The 27,940-nt window shown below is 51.6% G+C and overlaps 8 protein-coding genes across 8 annotated transcripts; all 8 read left to right on the forward strand.

Moving 5' to 3' along the window:
• Positions 1-1,461: 1,461 nt before the first annotated feature.
• Positions 1,462-5,020, forward strand: COCCADRAFT_2908 (uncharacterized protein; the record flags this gene model as incomplete). The annotated part of the gene is made up of 3 exons (XM_007711556.1): positions 1,462-2,077; positions 2,280-2,454; positions 2,509-5,020. The coding sequence occupies 3 exons, from the start codon at positions 1,462-1,464 to the stop codon at positions 5,018-5,020; spliced, it is 3,303 nt and encodes a 1,100-aa protein (XP_007709746.1).
• Positions 5,021-5,420: 400 nt separating this feature from the next.
• Positions 5,421-5,891, forward strand: COCCADRAFT_89486 (uncharacterized protein; the record flags this gene model as incomplete). Its single annotated transcript, XM_007711591.1, has 1 exon — positions 5,421-5,891. A coding segment is annotated over one exon (471 nt), but the record flags the coding sequence as incomplete, so codon positions are not given.
• An 863-nt stretch (positions 5,892-6,754) lies between these two features.
• On the forward strand, positions 6,755-7,832 carry COCCADRAFT_89549 (carbohydrate-binding module family 1 protein; the record flags this gene model as incomplete). The annotated part of the gene is made up of 2 exons (XM_007711592.1): positions 6,755-7,260; positions 7,307-7,832. 2 exons carry the CDS (start codon positions 6,755-6,757, stop codon positions 7,830-7,832), a joined length of 1,032 nt encoding a protein of 343 aa, XP_007709782.1.
• A 1,082-nt stretch (positions 7,833-8,914) lies between these two features.
• COCCADRAFT_89639 (uncharacterized protein) lies at positions 8,915-11,955 on the forward strand (the record flags this gene model as incomplete). Its single annotated transcript, XM_007711593.1, has 5 exons — positions 8,915-8,962; positions 9,052-9,418; positions 9,583-10,847; positions 10,895-11,836; positions 11,890-11,955. 5 exons carry the CDS (start codon positions 8,915-8,917, stop codon positions 11,953-11,955), a joined length of 2,688 nt encoding a protein of 895 aa, XP_007709783.1.
• A 777-nt stretch (positions 11,956-12,732) lies between these two features.
• Positions 12,733-14,619, forward strand: COCCADRAFT_89569 (uncharacterized protein; the record flags this gene model as incomplete). The annotated part of the gene is made up of 4 exons (XM_007711594.1): positions 12,733-12,775; positions 12,836-14,104; positions 14,156-14,313; positions 14,365-14,619. The coding sequence occupies 4 exons, from the start codon at positions 12,733-12,735 to the stop codon at positions 14,617-14,619; spliced, it is 1,725 nt and encodes a 574-aa protein (XP_007709784.1).
• Positions 14,620-16,057: 1,438 nt separating this feature from the next.
• On the forward strand, positions 16,058-20,323 carry COCCADRAFT_89627 (uncharacterized protein; the record flags this gene model as incomplete). The annotated part of the gene is made up of 3 exons (XM_007711595.1): positions 16,058-16,288; positions 16,396-20,038; positions 20,112-20,323. 3 exons carry the CDS (start codon positions 16,058-16,060, stop codon positions 20,321-20,323), a joined length of 4,086 nt encoding a protein of 1,361 aa, XP_007709785.1.
• Positions 20,324-20,876: 553 nt separating this feature from the next.
• On the forward strand, positions 20,877-23,144 carry COCCADRAFT_2913 (uncharacterized protein; the record flags this gene model as incomplete). The annotated part of the gene is made up of 2 exons (XM_007711557.1): positions 20,877-21,428; positions 21,480-23,144. The coding sequence occupies 2 exons, from the start codon at positions 20,877-20,879 to the stop codon at positions 23,142-23,144; spliced, it is 2,217 nt and encodes a 738-aa protein (XP_007709747.1).
• A 670-nt stretch (positions 23,145-23,814) lies between these two features.
• Positions 23,815-24,042, forward strand: COCCADRAFT_89536 (uncharacterized protein; the record flags this gene model as incomplete). Its single annotated transcript, XM_007711596.1, has 1 exon — positions 23,815-24,042. One exon carries the CDS (start codon positions 23,815-23,817, stop codon positions 24,040-24,042), a length of 228 nt encoding a protein of 75 aa, XP_007709786.1.
• Positions 24,043-27,940: the final 3,898 nt, after the last annotated feature.

A 27,940-nucleotide genomic window follows, 5' to 3' on the forward strand; every position in this document is an offset into this window, starting at 1 on the left:
GTGATTGGATATCAGAAAGAGCAAGCTGAAGATCTGATTCAGAATAAGTTGATAAGTAACTGCGTTGTTGAGACATAATGTGATGTAGTGTCGACGTTGACGCGCTGGTGGGGCGCGACCGATTCGCTTGGGCAACCGATTCGCTTGTGAACCACGTTATACCTCGGCACACGAGTTTTACTGCAGTGCCTAATATGGCGTTCCATATCATCAATCTGCCAAATATGAACCATCGGCTTCAACATTTCAACTATGGGAAAAGCGGCAGCCAAAAGATGAAGGATCTCAAATCAAGCCCGATTACTATCCCTCCACGTGTGGCGGAAAACCATGTGTGACGGTATGCCGGTCACGCTTCCCACCACAACAAACTCAACCACAGCCGAGAAGCCTGCAGGATCTCGGAATAGAGACCTAGAGTATAGTAGACAGACATGCAATCCAAGGAGTTCCAAATATCATTCTATTCTATCTAAGTTGCCCTCGTGCCTAGCAATACCCCCACGCCATGGAGGTAAAGGAAGCCGCAATCCGCTCTCGTAGAACTCGTGAGTGCAGCACCCCCTACACCCGTTCATTGGGAGCTTAAGAAGATAATGTATGAAGCCCGGGAGAAAACTTCAAACCAGCATCCAGAAGATACAATAAATAGTATGGGGAGGCGATGTGAGGCTGTAAATGCTGCTGAGGGCGGCCCAACTCCATATTGATAATCAAACCATCCCATCTTTGGCTAGCTGGATAGAACGGCAAAGGTTACTGGGCACTCCCATACGAATTATTTGGCACTCTCACAAGACAGGGATTTACATTGGTATAGCGCTAACTGTATTATTCTATCTAGTGCTGTAATTCAGGCCTCTTTCTCCCTTTTTAACCTCTCCGCCTCTCTCTTTCTCTATCTCCTTTTACTTCTCTTTTTACTTTTGTTTAAGAGATAAGACTTAAGTAAAAAGAGATAAAAAGAAGAAGGAGAGAGAAGAAGAGGAAAGAAGAGATAGAAGAGGAGGTAGGAGGGAAGTAGAGAGAGCTGTATCCTCTCTTTCTTCTCTCTTTTTTTCTCTTACTAATATGAAATAATATAAATTTCGTAAGAGTGAACGCTAGGCAGAGGGGGGGGGGGGCCAACTTATAGGGGTGCCAAATAACTCGTATGGGGGTGCCCAGTAACCTTTGCCTGCCTAAAAGGTGAACCCCCGGGGACGCAAGACCCTGTCCGCTCTATCAGCCGCGACTCCACCTCCATCAGTTCTCAGCCTAGCCTAAGATATGAACATGCAGCTCCTCCAATGCGTGCGCAAGCGACCGTGTTAGTCCTAGCCCCGCGAGGACCTCGTCGGTCCGTTTTATAAGCGGCTTGCTCGCCTGCCTGCCTGCATTGCTAGAATACCTTCCTGCCCCCGTGATACGCGCCCATACCTGCCCAACACACCCAAATTGTGTACGTACGGATGATTCGAAATGTCCGGTGCCGAAGCCATTACTGCCATTCAGCTGATCGACGCCTGCATCGGCATCGCTACTACGATCATCGAAATTGGGCGTGCCGTTCACGATGCTCAAGGATTACCACCAAAGCTTCGAGACCTGCTCGAAAAGCTGCCAGCAATCCAAGAACTGTTGGAAAGTGCGCAGGAGAGCTGCGATGAAGGGAGAATCACAGAGGATGCTAGCAAGAACGCACAGCCGATTTTGAAACAGTGCAAGGAGGCTTTAGCTGAACTAAGAGACATATTCAGGAAAGCGTGCCCAAAAGACGGGGAGAATCGTACCAAGCGCGTCTGGAGAGGCACAAAGACTGTCTTCTTCGGCCGAGATAGCCAGGCACAGAGGCTTCTGGTGACTATTCAAGACAACTTGAGACTGTTGGAACAGAAGGAGATCTATGTTATTGGCGACAAGCTGGACGCACTGGAGCAAGTTACGGAAGCACTAGCGAATGAGGACGGCAAGTATACACATACTGGAGCGGGCAATATCATTGCCAATGAAGGCGGCAGCCCTACGAATTATGTAGTTGGTGGAAGCAACAATCGGCAGGTCAACAATCCTAGAGTATACAATGAGGGCCCTTCAAGTACGTAATTTCGCCCTCGTGTGGTCACACCGATTTCTCAATCGAGACAATTCCTTCTTCACTAGCATCCATTCACAGCGTGCCTAAGTCGACTTGGATGAATCTGTACTGACCATGCTGGTGTTAGCATATAATTACACTTATCTACCACCAGGTAAACTCGGCCTTGAATGCTATTGAAGTACGTGCACTTGTTTATTAGCCGCTGACGACAGCGCGACGCTAGAACGACCCGAGACAACGCCTGAACCGTCGATTAGCGTCCCGTTTCCACGCGACCCAGACTTCGTCGACCACGGAACGCTGCTTGACCAGATTAGCAAACGGTGCGCAGCGCCAGCATCGCGGGTAGCGCTAGTGGGCCTCGGCGGCGTGGGGTAAGCCCAGGGAAGGAACATTAGGTCGGTGCTCGCACCTAACATACAACACAGGAAGTCGCAGCTAGCCATCGAGCACTGCTACCGCACTGCCGAACAGTCGCTGGACACATGGGTGTTCTGGGCGCATGCGAGCAACACCGCGCGACTCGAGCAGAGCTTCCGGGAGATCGCCGACCAGGTTAGGGCTCGCGGCCGCAAGGACCCGCAAGCAGACGTGTTTAAGCTAGTGTACGACTGGCTGCGCGATGCGAAGAACGGACGGTGGCTATTAGTACTCGACAATGCAGATGATGCTGCTACAGTCTCTCCGACAGAGGGCAGCAGTGGTCTCCAGCAGCATCTATCGAGGTATCTGCCTTTCAGCAGGCACGGCACCGTCCTTGTGACGAGTCGGACAAAGCACGCAGCGAAGCAGATTGTGGAGGACAGTGACATTATACTAATCGAGCCAATGCACGATGCAGCTGCATATGCTCTGCTCCGTAAAAAGCTAAGGGACATAGACGACAAAGACGAAAACATCGCTACGCTAGCTATGATACTCGATCGTATGCCGCTTGCTCTCGTGCAGGCTGCAGCATATATTCGAGAGCGAGCACCACGGTGCTCAGTGCGGCAGTACCTCGAGGAGTACCGGCAGAGCGATCGCAGAAAGACGAGTCTGCTAAACCGGGAGGCGGATCACCTTCGCCGAGATAAAGCAGCCAGCAACTCTGTCTTGGTAACGTGGCAGATCTCATTCGAACACATACGGAGCACAAGACAGTCAGCAGCAGGCCTGCTGTCGCTAATGAGCTTCTTCGACCGACAGGGGATCCAGGAAGCTCTACTCCACGAACAGAGCAGCATAGCAGACGACGGATTTGAAGAGGACGTGCTAGTCCTGCGAGACTACTCGCTTATCGCCGTGACTAGAGATGCAGACACATTTGAGATGCATAGCCTAGTGCAGCTAGCGACGCGCACGTGGCTCGAAAACGAAGGGCAGCTGGCTAAGTGGAGAGAGCAATTTATCTCCAACTTGTGTGCAGCGCTGCCGACTGGAGAGCACGAAAACTGGGAGAAGTGCCAAGCCCTATTTCCACACGCACGAGCGGCACTAGCACAGAGGCCTGAGAGTAAAGAGTCACGAAAGGAGTGGGCGTTGTTGCTATATAGGGCGGCATGGTACGCGTGGCGACGGGGGAGAGCAGGCGAGGCAGAGGAGATGGCGATGATGTCGATGGAGGTTAGGAGTGAAGAGCTTGGGGAAGAAGATGTGAGAATGCTAGAGAGCATGGGGATGGTGGGACTAGCTAGAGTGATTGGAGGTAAGTACAAAGAGGCAGAGGCGATGCATAGGCAGACGCTGGCCCGGATGGAAAAGATGTTCGGGTACGGACATCGACACACGCTGTCGAGCATGAACAACTTGGCGATAGTGCAAGCTAGGCAGGGCAAGTATAAAGAGGCAGAGGAGATGCATAGGCAGACGCTGGCGTTAATGGAGAAGGTGGAGCATCCAGACACGCTACTAAGCATGAGCAACTTGGCACACGTACTAGATAGCCAGGACAAGTACGAGGAGGCAGAGGTGTTATATCGACAGACGCTGGCGCGGAGAGAGGAGGTACTCGGGCATAAGCATCCAGACACGCTACTAAGCATGCACAACTTGGCACACGTACTAGACAACCTGGGGAGGTACAAGGAGGCAGAGACGATAGACCAACAGACGCTGGCGTTAATGGAGAAGGTGCTCGGATATGAGCATCCAGACACTCTAATGAGCATGCACAACTTAGCACACGTGCTGGGCAGCCAGGGCAAGTACGAGGAGGCAGAGGTGTTATATCGACAGGCGCTGGCGCGGAGAGAGAAGGTCCTTGGGCATGAGCATCCAGACACGCTAACGAGTATGCATACCTTAGCACACGTACTGGATAGGCAGGGCAAGTACGAGGAGGCAGAGACGATAAACCGAAAGACGCTGGTGTGGAGAGAGAGGGTGCTCGGGCATGAGCATCCATACACGCTAATGAGTATGGGCAACCTAGTAGGGGTACTAGATAGACAGGGCAAGTACGAGGAGGCAGAGGTGATGAATCGACAGACGCTGGCGCAGAGGGAGAAGGTCCTCGGGCATGAGCATCCAGACACGCTAACGAGTATGCAAAGCTTAGTACTATTACTAGCTAGGCAGAGCAGGTATGCAGAGGCAGAGGCGATAAATCGACAGACGCTGGCGCGGAGAGAGAAGGTCCTCGGGCATGAGCACCTATCCACGCTGACGAGCGTATACTGCCTTGCCAATCTTCTTACACATCAGCGTTGCTACAATGAAGCCCTTGCTCTATACAAGAGAGCATGCACTGGGTACGAAGCTACGCTTGGGAAGGCTCACTCAACCACGCATGCGTGTCACCAGCATTACGCTGACGCGCTTGCATCTCACAAGCAGCACCAGCTTGCTATCCCTCCCATAACTCCGGATAGCAGCGCACGTGCATACGCAGGCAAGCAGTCAAAGCTGGTACGAGGGCTAGCAAAGATAGGCATTAGAAGCTCAAAGTCTGTGGGGTAGAGATGTCAGATTCTGCAATTATATGTGTCAATTACTCTAAGCTAATTTCAATATTGCTACAGGAGTACATGTAACCTCCTACCTCTACTACTCATCATTCACTCTTAAAAACAGGCGTGCGTGGATTCCAGTGCGGTGTCTAAGCATGCATTCGATCACGTTGGACCAAACTGGATAACGAGCGAGTTATGCTTAGTACTACGTAGCCTTACTACTAGCCGCTAGCTAGGTGACTCTGTCTAAGCTACGCTCGCGGGACAAAGGCCTAGCATCTGTACTGATAGAATACCACCAAATCTCTTACAGTATTTTTGTACGACTTCCAGGTAGCTTGACAGACTTTTGGAAACATACGTTAAGCCTTTGGCGCGTCCGAGGCTGCCCGAGGCGGGATACTTAGTACTCGGATCCCAATCATCCGCAATTTGCAAACTCAACTCCACCGGCGTTTCCAGCGGCACTTCCTCCACAACGCAGCCGCATACCCGCAAAACGTGTTTCGATTCCTTGGGTACTCTTTGTAATTTTCTTCCTCACTACCATGTGGTACACATCCATGCTATTTGGCGCATGGTTCCTATCAATTGTCCGACCAGTCCCACCGAGCTTTGCCGCACAGGAGATCACTGTTTATATTCATGGAGAATTAGTGCAGGGGAAGGTGTCAGTATCCACAAGACTCTTTGCCACCCTGACAAGCACCACAGCATCTATTGCCCAGACGCCAAGTCCAACAAATCCTTTGCCTAGTAGTGGGAACGATGGATTACCTGATGTAGGTAATGAGCTTTGCAGGATATCGTCAGATGTGGGGAGAACTGTTGCCTCGGCGCCTACAGGCTTCGTCACAATCATGAGAGGGATACCTTGAGCAAGACATTTTTGTTCGAAACTGCCCCACTATAGGCGCCAGCACGACGCGTCATGGACTGCGGCCTCATCAAAGGATCCAAAAAGTAAAATATGCTATTCCACTGAAGAGAGTAATGGGCGACAATGACATTGGAGTCATACACTTCTATCTTTTTATTCTATCATCTTCAATCCCCGTTACCAGACCTTTCTTTCATTTCCGATGCCCTTGGCGGGAATTCGCTGTCTATTTCTTCCGTTCAGTCCCAGTTTCTAGAATAAATTGGACGTGGAGCGGCTGTCGAGCCAGATTCTGCATATTGATGGCGAGTCGCTACAGGAGCTTTCGTTTTGAAACAAGCACGAAACAGGTCGGCTAGCCCGTTCTGGCAGACTTGGAAACACTCGCTTCTCCACTATCATGAACATTCAATCTCGGATAGTACGTGTTGCATAATGGCGCACTACAACTTTACCACATGGAGTAAATTCATTGCTTATTCTAGACAAGCCGCTGGCGTGCCGTGACTTCGTTTCTGTCAAAGCAATGTCGTTCCCGCACCCAGTGGCCGGGATAGCGCGAACTGTTGCCGCGAAGGATTCATGGCGGCTCGCCGTAGTCTTCGGAGATATACTATCCTGTGCAGGCGCGTAATTGAAGTAAAGGATCAGCGTTTGGACATACATAAAAGCGCTGGACAGTCGTCCCTCATCGATTTTTTCCATCATTCCAACGGGCCAGTCCTTTCTTTGAACACATTCACTCAGTTCCTTTCTACCACATTCATTCTTTACCTTACATTCCATCTTTGTGATCAGGCATCACCATCACACATTTGAAATCCAAAAACTGTACATAACACTTATCCAACACACGTCACCATGTTCATCAAGGCCGTCTTCACGAGCGCTCTTCTTTCCGCCGTCTCGGCTCACCAGAACCTCCACCAACTTTGGGTCAACGATGTCACGCCCGGATACCAGGTCGGCATCCGGATGCCACCCTCCAACAGCCCCGTAGTTGATTTGACGAGCGACGACATGGCCTGCAACGTTGGCGGCTCCAAGGTCCCATCCGGCGTCAAGACAATCGAGGCCAACGAGGGTGACAAGATCAAGGTCCAGTGGGATAACTCTGGACACCCGGGACCGATCACGCACATGCTTTATGGTCCCGTCGATGATGCTTCGCAAGCCACTGGTATCGGTGCTGGATGGTTCAAGATTGACGAGATGGACTTTGTCGATGGAAAGTGGGCTTCTGAGATCATGCAAGCAGCCAACATGACGCATGAATTCCCTCTTCCCACTGGCCTTGCCAGCGGCGAGTACCTACTCCGTTCAGAGATGCTGGCACTCCACTCTTCTCAGACAAAGGGTGGCGCGCAGTAAGTTGATCTTCTCACTTATCATGTATAAGCTAACGTGACAAAGATTCTATATTGGCTGCATGCAACTGAAGATCAAGGGCACTGGCAGCAAGGGCTCATGCACACCTACCATCTCGCTTCCCGGCGCCTACAAGGCTGACGATGCCGACATCTACATCCCCAACTACTACAACGGATACGTTGCTACCAACTACAAGGCTCCCGGTGGTGCGGTTGCTACTTGCGGTGGTGCTGGTGGCGCTGCTCCAGTTGATACTCCCGCCTCCAACTCAACTGAGCCTGCTCCCTCTTCGATTGCCGACGAGACTGCTGCCCCTACTCTCGCACCCACCGTTCCTTCTGGCAATGATACTCTTCCATCGGCTCCGGCTGTCCCCAGCACATTTGCCACCCTCCCCAGCCCACCTGCTGGCATTACAGCTCCCGCCGGTGCCGTCCCCACTGGCTCCGTAGGAACTGCTAAGCTCTACTACCAGTGCGGCGGTGTCAACTACAATGGTCCCACTGAATGCGAGGCCCCTGCCAAGTGCGTCAAGCAGAACGACTTCTACTCGCAGTGCATCAACTAGAGGAATTGGGATGGCTCAATGCGCACGAGGAGACGCGAGGTGGTGGTGAAAAAGAATTGTTGGTGTTCTTGTACATATACTACGCTTACGTAGATGTTGATCTACAATCTTACCTTTGACATTATTGAATTCATATGCGTTCCGAGTGACAAATTGATGCGGCGCCGTTGTGCAACAGAAATAGCCAGGTTGGCTAGAGTTTGAAGCTGGAGGACGGGAAATAAGGAGGCGGTCGTGGCATAAGGTTGAGAAGGAGAAAAAGCAATGTCCTGGTAGCCTCTGATGCTGAGGTGGTCCCCTGAACCACAAAAGGAAAGCGCACCGCGTGGCCGCTTGCTCAACAGGAAGGAGCGAGGCGTTGTACGCATACTTACTTGCTGTACTAGGCTAATCGTCAATGCATGTATGTACATGTGTCTGTGTATGTACTCGTACCTGTAAAAGCAAAGCCACGTCTACACAGCAAAGTACCAACGGCTGTCAAATACACATGTATGATAGCGTTGTATCGGTAGCGCGTCGTGTACCCGTGGCGTGCGTCAACGCCTGATCAGCCTCGATTCGCAGACACAGCGGGAGGCCAGCCGATGGCTTTGTTTCAGGTTAACCGCAGTTGTACCACCCTGGCTGCCGTCTGAACAGCTGGCTTGAGGGGCGCATTGCATATGCAGACGAAAGCCGCACCTGTCAGCAAAATTCCCACAACCACACAGACTCGAGACGAACAGTCTTGATGCGACGCCGAGTCGCCGAAAAACAACTTTCAGTGGTTGCTCCTTTTCGTGGCTTTCGCAAAGCCCTGGCCTTCTAGGCCGCCGTCGCCGCCGCCGGGGTTGCTCCACTATTGTCCGTTCACTACCCACGTACCCCCCCATCTTCACAATAACCATTCACACCACCCCCGAACCCCTCGACTTCTTCGTTGAAAACCACCAAAAATAACTAGCCCTTAATCCTTATTCTATACCCCTCACCCAAACAAAAACTAAAGAGTTGTCCTGCATCGACTGCACTTGCCCTTCAAGTTGCTGTTCGGCACCACCCAATAACCCACACCGCCCGCCCTCACAAACATACTAAACATGGCCGACAACAGGCCGACAAGCTCACACAGTTCCGACAAGGACGCGGTACGCACTGCATATTTCTCCCACCATGTCTTTGTTTGATTTAGCAAAGCCTTCAGCGTGCAAGCTTGCTAACCGTCATGCCGCAACAGGACAGTTTCGAGGACGCATCGGAAACTTCACCTCGCCCAGACTCGCCCTCTGGAAAATCACAGTCACGCTCGCGCTCATTACTTCAAAAAGAGACCCCCTCATCGACCGTACAAGAAGTCAAGACGGATCCGACTGCACGTGCAGCACCAGCAGCAGCCCCGAAAGACAGCAAAGACGACAGCGATGAGAGTGAAGAGGAGGATGAAAGTGATGGAAGTGACGAAAGCGACGAAACAGACGAGTCCGGCACAGGCAGCGAAGCTGAAGAACCGGAAAAGCCCATCAACGATGCACCTGTCAAAAAGCCGCCCCTACCCAACAGAGTGTCGGTAACGTCGGACATGGACGATGTGTCTTTGGATGGTGGTGCGTATTTCCTCTCCGTTTGAGACAAACAACACCATATAAAGATTGGAATGCCTGCATTTCAATGCCAGGAGCATCCACACCTCCTGACAGCACCTGCCAACTTGTGGCCTCCCCACGTGTCCCAGTACATGCTTCCCAATTCTGAGACTGACCCACTGCAGACGGTGCAAAAGCTCCAGGCTCTGTGCCAAAAGCACCACTGCGAGACTCCCAAGACTCTACGGCTTCGATCCAAGGCCTCTCCGGAAGAATGTCTCCTGTCAAATTTCCTCCACCCCCCGCTCCGCCAGCCGCGCCAGCCGCTCCAACCGCTTCAACCGCGCCAGAAAAGCCACCAACTACGTCCAGAAAACTTACCGGTCCTTTCGCGTGGCTGTCAAGGAATAGCACCAGCAAGAAATCTGAGTCTCCGCCAGCATCCACAACAATGACGGAACGCAGAAACACAGGGGCTTCCATTGCGACCATCGGTAGCAATCCCGACCTCTCGTCGAGCAGGACCGAAGGTGAGGGCGAGACTGGTTCGAACAACCGAACGAGCCAAGGAAATCTTCGAGACCGTTTCAAGTTTTTGCGCATGAGGGAGGAAGCCGGCATAACGATGGGTGACGAAACCAGCCTGAACGGCAACCCAACTGCTGTGGTAACCAGGCCGACTAGTGTTGGTCTCATCAGTCCACCCATCGTTCCCGAAGACGAGCCAGGAAGTCCACCATCACTTACAAGACAACCTACTATCAATCCAAAGCTGGCCCCTGGAACTGCATCCGGATTTGCTGCTGGCCCAGCGGGAGATGCAGCTGAGCCTGTAGATTGGGATCTCTGGCAGTCTGTGGTCAATGAAGGACCAGCTGCCATCGCCCGCACCAGCGCAGAGGAACTCAATCATGCCATTGCAAATGGAATTCCCCAAGTCATCCGAGGTGTTATTTGGCAGGTGATGGCGCAAAGCAAGAACGAGGAGCTCGAGGTCACGTATCGGGAACTCGTAGCCCGTGGTACTGATAAGGAACACATGAGCCTTAGCACACCCAATCTTACCGGTGGACAGACAAACGGGAATGGGAAGGAGTCAGTTGCTTCCTCCTCCTCGTCAGTTCACTCAGACTACTCGAGCCCACCCACTACGACTGGGAGCACAAACGTAGCGCCGGCCTCGCCGCCACTCACCGCAGATAACTCCGAAGACCCCATCAAGGTACAGGCAAGAGTGGCTGCTGAAAAGAAGCAAAGCGCTGCCGCCATCTCGAAACTGGAAAAGGTTATCAAACGTGACCTGGGTGCGCGTACAAGCTACTCAAAGTACGTCATGGCGGCTGGTTTACAGGATGGCCTTTTCGGTATTTGCAAGGCTTACGCTTTGTACGACGATGCCGTTGGCTACGCCCAGGGCATGAACTTTATCGCCATGCCTCTACTATTCAACGTAGGTCCCAATTCATGTTTCCCTTGTTACATTACTGACTTTACAAGATGCCTGAAGAAGAGGCTTTCAGCCTTTTCGTAACGTTGATGAACAAATATGGCCTCCGGGACCTATTTGTACATGACATGCCTGGACTCCACTTGCATCTCTACCAGTTTGAACGTCTCCTGGAAGACTTTGAACCTGCTCTCTACTGCCATTTGCGCCGTCGGGATGTAAAGCCTCAGCTCTATGCCACGCAATGGTTCCTTACGCTGTTCGCATACCGTTTCCCGCTACAGCTAGTCCTACGTATTTACGACCTGATCCTCAGCGAAGGTCTCGAGTTGGCCATCCTGAAGTTTGGCATCGTCCTGATGCAGAAGAACGCCGAAACACTACTAGGCATGAAGGATATGGCAACACTCACAACCTTCCTGAAAGAGCGACTGTTTGACGTATACATTGACAAAGCCCCTTCTGCGAACTCAATTCTTGAGAACGGCTTCTTTGGTTCCACAGCAGGTATCGACAAGGAGATTTACCGCGCTGACACACTTGTAAAAGATGCTGTCGCTGTAAAGATTGCACCCGAGACACTGAAGCAGTACACTGCTGAATGGAAGGAGCAACGACGGATAGAAAAGGACCGTGAGACTGAGCTCGTAGGGCTCAAAGAAAAGGTTGCTTCTTTGGAGCAAAAGGTGCGGTCATTGGAACACCGAGCCGAACAATCGGACATGGAGCACGTTCAGGTTGCCTCTGAGCTCATCAAAACCAAGGTGGAGAACGAGAACTTGGAAGAAGAGAACGAGACACTGAAGACAAAGGTGCAAGAGCTCCAGAAGATTGTCGACACACAGCCTGCAGAGGTCGAAGCACGACTGAAGCACGAGATGGAGACTGTGATGCAAAAGAACATTGTTGTTCACAACGAGAACCGTAATCTGGAAGATGCAATGGCCGAGATGGAGAAGGAACTGGTCGATGTCAAGATGCAATGGGCTACGGTAAGGCTACTGCAGCTAGGTTGAGTCGGAGACACAGCTAACGAAACGTTTAGATTAACGAAGAACACGAGGCACTCAAACAAAAGTGGAACAACATCTCACAGATGATGAAGAAGTGAGCCCTGAATTTTGGGCTCCACGTATGCATCCGAGGCCAGCTGTTGGGCACCAGATCTATTCCACCACGTCGATCGCCCCTTGATTCGTTTCTAATGTCTATATAAACACGTTTACCCTGCATGTCACATAGGGTTGGCAGGGTTTCGTATGATGTTCATCTTGTGTGGGCGATGTTGGATTCTCAACAGACAGGTGGTCCGCATCGCCCGCACCCCTGTTACATAAAGGAAGGCAGTGCCTGCAGTTCGAGCATGGAGGGAGTTGGATAGCTTGCATGAGTATAGGAACAGGGGTTTGGGAGTTGCTACAAAGTGAACTGGTGGCATAATACGTCTATCTCTGCAGACGCACGGCGTTCTTTGCGGTATTACTGAAGTGTTTGCTTGTAGCGTCCTATGGCCTGGCGCGTGTGTTGACTAGGAATCATCAATGGAACGAAAACATACTATAAAATAACAATGCAAGATATAAGTAATATGCAGCGACTGTGAATGATAAAATCAAAGAGCACGTGGTTGGCTCTCCCACTGTGCCTTCACCTGCGGTCGCCAAAGGGCTAGAAACTTGGTTCGGCTAATTTGGCACTAGCGCGTACTAAGGCCGCGCCCGACTCCTCTTCTCTCTCGCCGCAAAGATTCCTGCTACCTGGACAGACAGCCACGGCGCGACCAACTCAGCTGCTGTATTTCTTGCCTTCGCCATTCCACATCTTGTTTTTCCTGTCCCTGCATCTTCTCTGACCTTACTACTAATCTTCTGGTAACGCGCAGCCTGCCATGGCCGCTCCTCCAGATCTCAACGCCATCCTGGCGGCTCTTGGTACGTTGGCTCGCAAACTGGAGTTGCCGCAGCCCGCGCATATACTGACTTTTCACCCAGCCGCCGGCCGACCGTCGACCACACCATCCCAGACACCCCAACAGGCTCCGCCTGCACAGCATCCCCCTCCGCAAGCCCTGCCACCAGGCTTCCCTGGCGCAATGCCTACTGCCACCCCGCCAGCCATGCCGGGCTACAGCTTCCCACAACCCACACACTCTGGCAGTCTTGACCTTAGTGCTATCAAGCCCGTGAGCTCTGGGTCTGTAAGCATCCAGGATGCGCTGGCAAAGGCGCGCGGTTTTGCAGCCCAGAAAGGCCTTGCCCATGAAGCAGCGCGCCCAGGTATTGCTGAACCTTGGTCTGGTTATGGTGTCCCAGCGCAAACTTACACGCCTCCAGCTTACCAAGAAGACCCGCGCCTCAGTGGGCGTCAGCCCTACAGACGTTCTCGGTCGCGTTCGCGCTCTCCAGCGCGCCGAGAACCCGTGCGTGAAAGCTACAATCCATACCGCGATGAGCGTCGTGATGAGCGCCGAGGCGGCTATGGTCGTGAACGTGATCGCTCGCCCCCTAGACGTGACACCTTCTCTCCCGCCCAGCAATACGGGCAGGCTCGTTCGCCCCCTGCCAATGATAACTCTGAGGTGATTCTCATTGACTCTTCGTTGGTTGGTCTTGTCATTGGACGTCAAGGTGAGAGTCTCCGCCGCATTGAACAAGAATCCCAGACACGTATTCAATTCATCAACGGCCCCGAATCTGGACCTCAGCGCGAATGCCGTATAACTGGCAGTCCTGGTGCTCGTATCAGTGCCAAGCGCGAGATCAACCGTATCATCGAAGAGAATGGTGGAAACCCTGCTCGTGAGACTGGCCGCAATGCTAGGCCTACCGCAAAGACGGTCGGCCAGCAACAACCGGCTCTTAGAGAAGGCGAACAGTCGTCGCAGATTATGGTGCCCGATCGAACCGTTGGTCTCATCATCGGCCGCGGTGGTGAGACTATTCGTGATCTGCAAGAACGCAGTGGCTGCCACGTCAACATCGTTGGTGAAAACAAGAGCGTGAACGGTCTGCGTCCTGTGAACCTCATTGGAAGTCCTGCTGCTGCTGCCCATGCCAAGGAACTCATCATGGAAATTGTCGATAGTGACACTAAGCAAATGGAAGGCACCGGCAACCAACAGCCGCCGTCGCAGCAACCTTTCAACAACAGACGTGACAATTTTGATCCCTACGGCGCTGGTGCTGGTGGCGTCGGCGCTGGCAAGATCAATGATAGCATTCATGTTCCATCTGACGCTGTCGGCATGATTATTGGCAAAGGTAACATGTGCTGATATCTGTTATGCGATGATTATACTAACAGGAACCTAGGCGGTGAAACCATCAAATCCATGCAGTCCGAAACTGGCTGCAAGATCAACGTTTCGCAAGCATCTGGCGCTGATATCGAGCGCGAGATTGGCCTCGTTGGAACACGTCAAGCCATCGATGATGCCAAGCGAGCAATTTGGGAGAAGGTTGATCAAGTGGTACGTTTGTTCCGAGTTTGGTCATGTTTATACGATACTAACTGAACTCAGCGGGAAAAGAACAACTCGCGCCGACGTGATAATGGCAACCAGGATAATGGCTACTCACATCAACAGACACCATCATATGGACAGGCTGCTGCGCCTGCACAAGCCCCGCAAGCCGCTGCCCCTGCTGCAGGTGGCGCTGCTGCTGACCCGTATGCCGTTTATGGCGGCTACCAGAACTACCTGGCAATGTGGTATGCATCCATTGCTCAGCAACAACAAGGCGGCCAAGGTGCCCAAGGACCCCCAGGCGCATAGTCGCCACCTAGTCGCTGTGACCGATGCATATCTTGCTGAACTTCGCCGAGCCCTGCATGTTTGCATGACCAATGCTTGGATCTTTGCTGCCTGGCATGATTACTATACCCGATTTTTCTGGACCTATTTTGTTCGACTTCTTGATCTGCGCATACCCGATGTTTTCATGACTTGCGGATGACACATTTGCACTTCATGCTCCTCCAACCACTGGCTGTCCTCGAGCATACTGTCTACGACGGTGTGGCTTTTGACTATGCTTACAAAGGGACACCATTACCGTCGCTGCTTTGCGTGAGCCGAACATCGATTGATCTATGCCTGCCGTATGGATGACTATTGCGAGCTCCCCAGTCCTTGGGTTACATCGATAGCTGTGCGTTCATGTTATCATTTCCACATGATGATCGACGGTGCGTCGTTGCGGTTTTTCGAGAGTATCTTGCAAAGCCCACCGTTTACCTATACGTCTGCTGTCTAATTGCGTCTATCATGAGCCCGCCCCTCACCCCCGGCCCATCCATTATTATAAGGACATCTCGCAATATTCCCCTGGATTTCCTATCAACAAAAGCGTTTACTGCCTTAATGCACGTACCTCATCGTACGTAGACTTGCATTCGATCGCCCTCTGCAGATCACTGGGTGTGACTTTGGAGTTCGTTTCCAGCCGTCAACAGAGACGTGCGAGCACGTGGTGCATATACCTGAGCTGCATAGGCCCTTCTTGTTTCTCTGTCCTGTACAGTACTAGTATTATACTATCAAAAATGGAGCCCTTGCAGTGTGCAATTAGCTCTTCCACAAAAATCTTTCTTCTTCGTATCCTCCTATGCTTTCCAATGTGATATCGCCAGTGACATACCAGTCCTCGCCGACAATCCCGTCTATATTATCATGAACGGACTTCGCCTCTTGTAGTGGCACAACAGGCCAAATGCTAAATCTAGTCACTGCTCACGTGCAATGTCGCTGAGCCGCGGGGTGGGGCAGGGATGGAGGGGCAGAGGCGCGAACGACGGCCATCGGCGACCTCCTGCGTGGACCCTCTGCAGCTGGAACGCGTCCCGAGATAAGATATAATTATGTCGACGCTGATTCGTGCGTCTGCAAGGTGATTTATGGACTACATTACCCAACTGACTGCTTTTAGCTTTTGATATAGCCCGCCGAGGTAACTGTTTCTTGCAGGACTATATTGTCCAACTTGCTCTCCGCTCGTTCCCCACATCGTCAGGACAGAGACTCTAGGCATTTCTGTAACTAGCTGGGCCAGCCTGCGATTGATCTTGTGATACGCTTGCGTTTACTTGCTCCATTCTTCTTATTTTTTCTTTTCTTTTTTTCCCCATCTCTTACTCCGTTTACCCTTGCGCTTTGACGCTTCTTCTTCCCCTCTTCCCCTCTTCCTTTGCCACATCAGTGCAGCGTGGCAACCATGGCACCGGGAATCGTTACACCACAGCCTGCAGTGTCGAACGAAGCGACGAAGTCGCTTAACGAGGTTACCGCGGACTATGATGATACGCTTCGATTCTACCTGAATGGAACAAAAGTCGTACTGGACAGTGCGGACCCCGAAGTCACGCTGTTGGAGTATCTGAGGGGGATTGGGTTGACGGGGACCAAATTGGGATGCGCAGAGGGTGGGTGTGGTGCATGTACAGTGGTATGTTTTGTTGGTCTTAAGAGAGGGGACAGAGCCTACTCTAGAGATCTTTCAAGATTTTGAGAAGTTAGTGCTAGCAGCAACCAAGAGAGCTGACAGTTTGCTAGGTTGTGTCACAGCTTAACCCGACCACGAAGAAGATATATCACGCCTCCGTAAACGCATGCCTTGCACCCCTCGTCAGCGTAGACGGCAAACACGTAATAACTGTCGAAGGAATTGGAAATGTAAAGCGACCGCATCCAGCGCAGGAACGGATAGCAAAGGGCAATGGCAGCCAGTGTGGTTTCTGCACACCGGGTATTGTCATGTCCCTGTATGCTCTGCTTCGTAACAATGTTGAACCCACTGAGCTCGAGGTGGAGGAGGCTTTCGATGGCAACCTTTGCAGATGTACCGGATACCGACCGATATTGGACGCAGCACAAAGCTTCAGTGTACAGTCTGGATGTAGCAAGGCAAAAGCGAATGGTGGCGGTGGATGCTGTATGGAGAAGAATGGAGGAGGTGGTGGAGGTTGCTCTCAGAAAAATGGAGCAGATGGAGAAGAGCAGCCGATCAAAAGGTTCACACCACCTGGATTCATCGAGTATAAGCCTGACACAGAGTTGATCTTTCCCCCGCAATTATGGAAACACGAGTTTAAGCCGCTTGCATTCGGAAACAAGAAGAAGAGGTGGTACCGGCCAACGACCCTACAGCAACTCCTGGAAATCAAAGACGCCTATCCGTCAGCAAAGCTCATTGGTGGTTCGACAGAGACGCAGATTGAAATCAAGTTCAAGGGCATGAACTACAATGCGTCGGTATTTGTCGGCGATATTCCAGAGCTGCGCCAGTTCAAGTTGAATAACGACCACATCGAGATTGGCGGAAACGTTGTCCTAACGGATCTTGAAGAGATTTGCAAAGAAGCTCTTGAACACTATGGGCCAGCCCGGGGCCAGCCTTTTGCAACCATCCTGAAGCAGATCCGGTATTTTGCTGGAAGGCAAATCAGGAACGTGGGTACGCCAGCGGGAAATTTGGCCACAGCGAGTCCCATCTCGGATCTTAACCCAGTGTTTGTTGCTACAAATGCTACGCTTGTTGCTAGGAGCCTCAAAGAAATCAAGGAAATTCCCATGTCGACTTTCTTCAAGGGCTACAGGCAAACCGCCCTACCGCCGGATGCGGTTATTGCGGGCTTGAAGATTCCGATTGCAAAGGAGAAGGGCGAGTACATCCGCGCGTATAAGCAGGCAAAGAGAAAAGACGACGATATTGCGATTGTGAATGCGGCATTGAGGATCTCCTTGGACGAACAACATACGGTTGAGAGCGTGGATCTCGTATACGGCGGCATGGCACCGACGACAACACATGCCCGAAAGGCAATGGAATTCCTTCAGGGCAAGAAATTCACAGAGCTCAAGACTTTGGAAGGGGTTATGGATCAGCTTGAGCAGGATTTTGACCTGCGATTTGGTGTGCCAGGTGGTATGGCGACATACAGGAAGTCTTTGGCTCTCAGTTTCTTCTACAAGTTCTATCACGAGGTACTGGCTGAGCTGCACGCTGAGGAAGTCACTATTGACACTCAGGCCATTGGAGAGATTGAAAGAGATATCAGCAAGGGGAAGAGGGATGAAAAGGCTGCGGAGGCGTACATTCAGAATGAGGTTGGTCAGTCGAAGAACCATGTTGCTGCGATGAAGCAGTGCACAGGTGAAGCACAGTACACAGACGATATACCTCTGCAACGGAACGAGCTCTACGGATGCCTGGTGCTCTCGACCAAAGCACATGCGAAGCTGCTGTCGGTAGATGCGGATGCTGCACTGGAATTGCCAGGTGTTGCCGCGTACGTCGATCACAGAGACCTAGCTTCGCCTGAAGCCAATTGGTGGGGAGCACCAGCTTGTGACGAGACATTCTTCGCGATCGATGAAGTCTTCACTGCAGGCCAGCCCATTGGTATGATCGTTGCCGACACAGCTAAGCACGCAGAGCAAGCAGCACGAGCAGTGAAGATTGAGTACGAGGAACTCCCAGCTATTTTCACGATCGAGGAAGCCGTTGAACAGGAAAGTTTCTTCAATCACTTCCGTCACATCAAGAAGGGTAATACCGAGAAGGCGTTTGCTGAGGCCGATCATGTCTTCACTGGCGTCGCGCGTATGGGTGGTCAAGAGCACTTTTATCTCGAAACTCAGGCGTGTCTGGCTGTTCCAAAGCCTGAGGATGGCGAAATGGAAATCTTCAGCAGTACACAAAACCCTGCTGAGACTCAAGCCTACGTGTCCAAAGTGGTTGGTGTTGCTGCGAACAAGATTGTCACTCGTGTCAAGCGCATGGGTGGTGGTTTTGGTGGCAAGGAGACGCGCTCAATTCAGCTCGCTGGTATTGTAGCTTGTGCAGCAAACAAGGTCCGCAAGCCTGTACGATGCATGCTTAATCGAGATGAGGACATTGCGACATCTGGACAACGCCATCCCTTCCTGGGTCGGTGGAAAGTTGGTGTCAACAAGGACGGTAAGATTCAAGCCTTGGATGCAGATGTCATTTGCAACGGCGGTTGGAGTCAAGATCTCTCTGGCGCAGTTGTTGAGCGCTCACTTTCCCACATCGATGGTGTCTACTCGATACCGAATATTCACGTTCGCGGCCGTGTCGCAAAGACGAACACCGTCTCTAACACAGCGTTCCGTGGCTTCGGTGGTCCGCAGGGCATGTTCATTGCTGAGACATACATGGAAGAGATTGCCGACCATCTCAAGATTCCAGTCGAGCGACTAAGAGAGATCAACATGTACTCACCCGAAACGAACATGGTCACACACTTCAACCAGGAGATCAAAGATTGGTATGTGCCGCTGATGTACAAGCAAGTGCAGGAAGAATCCCTTTACGCACAGCGCCGTCAAGAAATCGAAGAGTGGAACAAGACGCACAAGTGGAATAAGCGCGGTCTTGCGATTGTTCCGACCAAGTTTGGTATATCATTCACTGCCCTTTTCCTGAACCAAGCCGGTGCACTTGTACATATCTACCACGACGGAAGTGTCCTTGTTGCGCATGGTGGTACGGAGATGGGACAGGGACTGCACACCAAGATGGTACAAATTGCTGCTCAGACGCTCGGCGTACCACTCGAAGATGTGTTTATCAGCGAGACTGCCACAAATACTGTTGCGAACACTTCGTCTACAGCAGCGTCAGCATCCTCTGATTTGAACGGTTATGCCATCCACAATGCGTGTGTACAGCTGAATGAGCGCCTGGCCCCATTCAAGGAAAAGCTAGGACCCAAGGCGACCATGAAGGAGCTCGCTCACGCCGCGTATTTCGACCGTGTAAATCTCTCTGCTCAAGGCTTCTACAAGACACCAGACATTGGCTACGTCTGGGGCGAGAACAAGGGACAAATGTTCTTCTACTTTACCCAGGGTGTTGCTGCTGCCGAAGTCGAAATCGATACATTGACCGGTGACTGGACGTGCCGCCGCGCGGATATCAAGATGGATGTCGGCCGCTCCATTAACCCAGCTATTGACTATGGTCAAATTGAAGGTGCTTTCGTACAGGGTCAAGGGTTGTTTACGACGGAGGAGTCATTGTGGTTGAGGGGAACAGGCAATATTGCAACAAAGGGACCGGGTAACTACAAGATCCCCGGGTTCAGAGACATTCCGCAGGAGTTCAATGTCAGTTTGCTCAAGGATGTGAACTGGGAGAATCTCCGGACCATCCAGAGGAGTAGGGGTGTTGGTAAGTTCTCTTTTCTTTCTTCCATGAGTCATGCTTCCTCAGAAACGGGATTGCTAACTACAATAAACTACAGGTGAACCACCACTCTTCATGGGCAGCTGTGTCTTCTTTGCAATTCGCGATGCTCTCCGGTCTGCTCGCGCAGAGTTTGGCGAGACTTCTGTTCTACACCTCACTTCTCCTGCTACGCCTGAGCGCATTAGGATCAGCTGTGCCGATCCCATTTTGAAGCGCGCGTGGGTGGAGCCTAAGGAGGGCGAGAAAAGCTTTTTCATCAGCATTTAGTCGGTTTTTTTGGTTGTTGGATCTATTTTACGAAACTGGAATGTGTGGTGTTTAGGAATCATGTATGGTATACGAAATCGCATGAATGGAGTCTTGATGAATACTTCGCACAACGTAAATTTGGCCACAAACGCACAAGTGCACGCACATGTAAAGGGTCCTCGGCATCGAGATCAGATTATCGATGTTGTGGAGTCAGGGCAAGGGTGACGGAAATGGAATGCAGATGAGATCGCGCTAATCGCAGCCGATCGCCCCGAAGCCGATCCCGCAAGACGAACCATCGTCATAACGCGAACATCAATTCGATGACGTCGTGGCGAGCTCGACGCGTTTAGCCCATGATGGCGCTGAAAGAGCAAAATTGCTCGTTTCAGCCCCTTCCTTTTCGCATTCGCTGTTTAAAGTACGGAAGTACACCAACAATCCCAGGCACATGCTACGCTCTTTTCCTCGCAGCATCAGCCTTCGTGTCGCCTGCCGAACTACACGATTACTTTGTGCGCCACCCTACCTACAGCTTTCAAGCGTAATTTCTTCTCCTTTTCCCACTATGCCTCCTAAGAGGAAGAGGTCCGCCGTGGCGAGTACGCCGTCTACAGTGGACAGTCCTGCGTTAGCCATGGATATATCACAAATTCGCAAGACGGAAGTGCCTTTGCCACCAAATGTATCGAAGCTACCGCGTCGCCAATCGTCTCGTGGCGTTAAAGCTGAAAAGACGGATCCTACTGTTAATCCCGAGATTCTTGATGGGGCAGCTGCGTTACGAGCATCTCCTGATGGACATGAAGACGCACCGGTAGACTCCGTTCTGAAGCCTCCTGTCAGCGACGCGCCTGTAGCTTCTGCTACGAATAAAAAGAGAAAGAATGCTGGTGCGCAAAAGGTCAAGGTCGAGGAGGAAGAGGAAGATACCAGTGTCAAGATGTCCAATGGCGTTGTTGATCCTGCAACCGATGCTGGTGTTCCTGGTGACCCTGAAGATGCTGAAGGCGCAGAGGGTGAGGAGGGCGACGAGGCAGAGTTCAAAGAAGCTTTGTCAAGACCTCCACCGGTCAACTCCTCATATCTCCCTCTTCCATGGAAAGGACGGTTAGGCTATGTATGTATTCTACAGATACTAATTAATATAAGCTAACAGATTCCCATACAGGCTTGTCTCAACACATACCTTCGAAGCTCAAATCCTCCTGTCTTCAGCTCCAGGACATGTCGTATTGCGAGTATCATCGAACATCGTCATCCTCTAAAAGACCCGTCTCAGCCGGAGCATGCTACCAAAAACCGCCCTGATAAGGATCAGCCAGCAGATATCGAGCGTGGTATGAAATATGTCGAAGAGATAGGCCTTGCCAATGCGCGAGATGTGAGCAAGATGGTGCGCTGGAACGACAAGTACGGCATCAAATTTATGCGACTGAGCAGTGAGATGTTTCCCTTTGCGAGTCACGAGGAATATGGCTACAAGCTTGAGCCATTCGCCGCTGAGACACTTCAAGAAGTGGGCAAAGTGATTGCAGAGCTGGGCCATCGAGTAACTACACATCCAGGACAGTTCACTCAGCTGGGATCACCGCGAAAGCAGGTCATCGACAATGCTATGAGGGATCTTGAGTATCACGATGAGATGCTTTCTCTCTTGAAGCTACCCGAACAACAGAACCGTGATGCAGTCATGATTCTGCATCTTGGAGGAGCCTATGGCGACAAGCCGGCTGCGATTGAGAGGTTCAAGGAGAACTATGCGAGGCTTCCTCAGAGCGTCAAGAATCGACTGGTGCTTGAGAACGACGACGTTGTCTGGTCGGTACACGAGCTGCTCCCTCTATGTGAAGAGCTCAACATTCCATTTGTGCTGGACTATCATCATCACAATATCATTTTCGATGAGACACAGATCCGCGAGGGCACAAAAGATATCATGGAACTCTACCCGCGCATACTCAAGACATGGCAGAGGAAAGGTATCACACCCAAGATGCATTACTCGGAGCCTACGCCTGCAGCCATCACTCGCACTACACGAAGAAAGCATTCACCGCGTGTCATGACCTTGCCTCCTTGTCCAGATACCATGGACTTGATGATCGAGGCAAAAGACAAGGAGCAGGCAGTGTTTGAGCTTATGCGGACTTTCAAACTTCCAGGGTTTGACACATTCAACGACATCCTACCTCACACACGACAGGATGAAAATAGACCATGGAAACCTAAGGCGAAGAAGGCTGCGACAAAGGGAAGAAAGAAGAAGACGGACGATCTTGACGACTTGGATGCAAAGATTGAAGACGCTGAGGAAGAGGACAAGCCGCCACCAGTGGTTCCAGAGGAGGAGGTAGGCATGGGAGGACCAGAGGGACGAGTGTACTGGCCTCCAGGAATGGAGGACTGGCTCAGACCCCCAAAACGCATCATCAAGAAGAAGGACGAGGGCGCGGCCACGCCCGCGAAGAAGAAGCGTAAGACGGCAGGTGACGCGGGGTCTGTAACGAGTGAGATTGCTCCACCTGAAGATATCAAGACGCCCGTGAAGACGGCGGCCAAGAAAGCCACGAGCAAGGTTAAGCGGGGTGTAGCAAAGGCTACCACTAGCAAGAAGAAGACGGCCCCGAAATCAGCGCCAACACCGTCAGCGTCTGACGAGGACGACGAAGACGAGCTTAGCACACCTCCAATTAGCGACGTAGGCACAGACGAGGACGATGCTCCTGCCGTGCAGAAGCGAAACGCACGGCCTGCGCCGACACGGAACAAGTCTGCCAGGGCCACGGCTCGCATTAGCTACAAAGAGGAGGAGGCAGACGAGATAGGCCCGTAGTCTTGGGTAAAAAGCTAAGAAATTGAAGATAGATGTATTACTGCCCGAAAACAATGCCAAAGAAGAATACATCATCAATAAAGAATGAATGCTCATTTTGGGTAATCATGCTCCGTTGGGAGGGTGAGCGTGAGGGGAGCGTAGACATCGGTGTTTGTCATGGATTATTTACTATTGGAAAAGAAAATGACGAACAAGGCGGGATACCATGTACATAGAATTTGTTTCGTCCGAAAACGATGAGACCAAGCAAAAGCATGTGAGTGTTGTTAGTGTGTGTGTGGCCGGTACTTTGTCAAATTGGGGCGGGTGGGTGTCCAACAAGAGAGAGAGAGAGAGAAAAACCTCCGAAACAACAATTGTTGTGCCCTGCTCAATCCTTCCCTTCCCGCTTCAGGCCGTTATGCCGTCCCCCCCCCTTCCCCCGCAACACCCCTCTTTGGCACTTGACCCTCCACTACGACTCTCCCAAACGCCGCTTGTTGTACCTCAAGTCATGTGTGAGTGAGTAAATGCGAGTGCAAGTGTGTGTGTGTGCGCCTCTCATCTCCCCCGTTCCTGACACTGAATTCATGCAATCTCCACACCACCACCCCTTTCCCTTCCTTCCGTATCCTCTCTCCCACTACCGTTTTTTTTTCTTAGCGAAACTTACCAACTAAACTCGCGCATGCCTTATCTTTTTTTTTTGCCTTGTCTTGTCTTCCATGCGTTCCGCGCACGTGTGCCTGCGTGGGGAGAGAGAGAGAGAGAGAGAAAAGGTAGGTGTTGCTGGCTATCTAGGCACCTTCCCAATGCAGTCAAGTTTCGCTTGCGTGTGTGTGTGGAAAGGCGCTTGGTGAACATGAGTTCGTTTGGGCTGGATCAGGGGCGGTGCGCTGTCGCAGGGGTTTTGTAAAAGGAAAAGGTGAGAGGAGTAGGTTTGGGGAGGGGGTGTCTGCTGGCACTTGGCTGGTTGTATGTGTGTGTGTGTATGCCTTGCTGCTTGGAACCCCACAAGGTGGTGGTGAGTTGTTCAAGGTAAGTTTGTATGGTAAGGGTATGTACCGGAGGGGTGGGAATACAAGAACATGTGCATGAATTGGGGTTTTACATTGTAAAAAAAGGGTAATTTCATTCGCAGCTAGGTGCATAATTATTTCTATTTCAAGTACATGTTTGTTTGATTTACTTTATTTATTTTATGTATGATGGTAGTTGGTAGGTGGTGTTGTTTGTTGGACCTCCGCTCGTCTACTATCTCACTTCCCCTCACCTTTCCAACGGAGATGCACAGAACGCAAGTGGCTTCAAGCCACCGACGCACACCATAAGATTCCAGAACCGCCATAGAAAAATGCCCAAGCCGCTGTTGTGCCGCACCACCCGGTGCTTGCCGCAGCATGCCGTGCATATTCCTTCCTTTTCTTCTTCTTTATCGCGGATGTGCATCCCCCACGCTCTGATGGCGGATGGAAGAGGCGGGAGAAGGGTGTGGGAAGGAGACGGCAGGGCGGCACTCGTACAAGCGGCTTTGCGATGGTGGCTTCTCACCTGCTGCAGTAGTGAATACATGAGTCGTTTGGGCGAGGAGGAGAGGGGTGTGTAGGTGTGTGGGGGAGGTGGAGGTGGTGGAGGGACGGGCTACGGGATGTGTGCGTGCATTCGTGCGTGTACATAGAAGCAGAAAAGCGAGGTGTGGGTGAAGGGGGAGGGGGGCGCGATTAGTCTGGCTGCCGAGTGTACCATACGAGAGAGAGAGACAAGTCAGTACAGTACAGAAGGTGTGAGCGGGTGAAGCAGGCACAATCACATTGCATAAAGGGAGCTATCGATTAAGCTATTGATGCAGATGTAGGATGATGCCGATGTAGGTGCGCGTAGAGTCGTGAGTGGCTGTGTTACTGTGTGTGGGGGGTAATCGGCCTTCTCCCAGGACGTGTTCGGAGGACATGGTTGAAAGAGAGAAGGTGAGTAAGGCATAATCGCGGGTGGCGTGCGAAAGCAAGACCGTCTGGAAAGTTACTTTGATGGGTATGGGTTCAGGTACCAAGTTTTTCTTTCGTAAAAAGTGCGAATGACGGGGTGGATGGAGAGTATGGCGACATGACATGGCGGAAGGATTCCATGGTGTTTGAGCAACAAGACGCTTATCTGTGGGTATCACTATGGGGGTTTCTGGTAGGATTTGCTCGTATTCTGCTGTACATCCGTTAGCCAAACGTCATGGCATTCTCACGGTGTATTCTATTTTTTTTCGTCCGCCAATCACCGCCAGTCAAAGGACTTCCAGAAGTTTGGTCCTGGTGGGCGCAGGTCTCAAGGCCTGCCTAAACCCCTTTGACAAGTTTGACAGCGTTCGCGCAGGGTCTCATGTGTGTGTCAGTCAGTCGTTCAAACCAGTCGATCAGTCAGTGATTGTCGTGTCATTGTTTTCTCCGAGCTTCGTTCGAGACACCAAAAGGTGACTGCTTGGACATTGTGGCCTAGAGTTAATATCAAAGCTCGTCGATCATCGATCATCGAGCGCACGAGGATCTAGCCCTCGTCTATGGCACAGGTGCCTCTCTGTGTGCAGCTGAGCAGACAGCGACTTGTAGCTTTCCACAAGCGGTTTACCTCCCGCGGCTACATATCTGCACGTTATCTGCACAGCCTTGTACGAATTGAGCTTCATGCCCGTACCATGTATGTGGACTCTCGAATCGAACATTCGGTGCACTAGTGTTGCAAGCTATCCTTGAGTTACAAAATCGCGTCTAGAAAGGGATTGCATTGGCCGACGAGGTGTTGACGGGCTATGCTGGAGCGGCCGCGATCAGAGACAAGGGCCCGTCCTAGTTGTTCGGGCGGAATGTTATTGCGCCGGTCGCCCGCCCAGAGGCCGTAACCATTTCCTTTGGCAACAACATGTATGTGGGGACCTAAGGCTGTCCTAAACAACAACAGGCGGTGTGGCGTGATCTCACAGCAATGGGTTTTACGGGCGTAAAAAAAGAAGGCTACGGCGGTTGGAGCGCAGACCAAGGATGGCAGACTTCCAAGAGATTTGAGCCGCGCAGAGTAATGGCTGTTTGGAATGCCGGCCCCATTAAGACTACTACGTGCGTTTGCGCTTGCAGCTTGGCTGACAACAACCGCGACTCTTGGACACAGCACACGCATTTATGCATACAGGTAGAGAGGTGAGTGAACGGGTTGTTCTACAGAACCTGCATATGTGTGTATGTAGGTCAAGTTGAGATGGGATGGTAAGGAGCAAGGACCACCACTGATAAGGGTGGGCATGACGGAGAGTGAACCGCAAATATCTACGCGAGAGGTCTGAGCTTCAACGGCCTTGTTGCAAAACGGCAGGCCATAGCTCAACCATTTAGAGTCTTTTTTTTCTGCTCTGTTATCGGGGCGCGCTGAAAATGATGCCATTAGAATTATCTTGGCTCAGTGACGGAGAAGATCCGGTATCCACATGACAGCACTTGAGATTAGAGGAGGTTGGACGCCTGCTGTTGTCCTGCACAGTATAGTAAAGTAAGTATACGAGGAACGAGGAAGAGGAAATTACTATACACTCATCTTTCAACAAACGAGTAACCAATTGGCAATCAGTAAACTAATTCTAAAAAAAAATACACTTTACGAGGTCGAGTCGTGTGCTTGGCGTCCTCGTTTTCTGAGTGAAAGATATCTCCCAAGCAGTCTGTGCTCAATCTATCAGCTGGCATGACGACACGATTGCACAGACATGTTTGTTTTATCCCGAGCTGTGGTGACATCGTGTGCCCTGGCTGGGGGAGTGTATTGGAGCTGCAAACGGCATCTTCACATGCTCCCTTTGTGGTGTCTTGTCTGCCGACTCACTAGGGGAACGTTAGACTCGGGACAATATCGCCGCGAGTTTACACGACTAGTATTTGGCATCTGATATAGTACATAGGCCCATTTTCTCATATTGCGGAATTTGCCTTCTCCGGCTGAGAGTGCAAAGAGTCCGGATGCGTTGCCGAAAGTGGAGGCATACCAAGACAGAAGCAATTTTGGGTCGGTGTTGTCGCGGAGAGACCAGGCGCGTTGATGTCAAATTTGGCTCTGGATGATTATGCGCCGGCGACGCGCCTTCACGTTATCTGATATTACTTTGCCACTGCGGCCATTGCGTCACTGCAGCCAGCCAGACAATTCAGCAAATGGCTCTTTTGATGCCTGCATTCTTCGCCCGGCTCGCTCGAGGACGAAGATGTAGTTGCCGAAGGCTGCCGTCGGGCCTTTTTGTTTTTGTGGGCTTTTTTTTTCTTGCAATGGCCCGCCCCGAGATCTTGCCTCATGAGGCGTGCAAGTGGCCCCACGTCGGATCGCAACGTGATGACTCGGTAATGTACTACTTACTATCAGAATGGGCACACATGCACCCTCTGGCGGCTATACGCATCCATAGGCCTGTTTGGTGGTTATGGAGCGAGCACCACATGACGGTAAAAATCCAGTGTTACGTACACGATTGCTTCCCCGGATTTGCCATGCGAGACATTGAAGGCCCAAAGGACGAACCCTTTTGGCACTAGACCAATGGCACAATTGGGCCTGACGGCCGGCGCGGAGTTGCCAAGAACCCTTCTGAGCGCATGGCGTAACCAAGTGCGCTCAAGCTAGCCCTATTGCTAATCTCATACTGGCTCTTGTTGTATACGCAAATAACAGGTTGCCAGAGACATGTAACGTTCCCTTAACATTGCGATCTTCATTGCTAACCACCAAGGCTGCACGTTGGGCCAGCCAGTCGGTCTCGCCGGTATGGCATTCAATGCTTTTTCCCAACC

This window comes from Bipolaris zeicola, assembly GCF_000523435.1.
Source record: "Bipolaris zeicola 26-R-13 unplaced genomic scaffold scaffold_31, whole genome shotgun sequence".
Taxonomy (NCBI): Eukaryota; Fungi; Ascomycota; class Dothideomycetes; order Pleosporales; family Pleosporaceae; genus Bipolaris; species Bipolaris zeicola.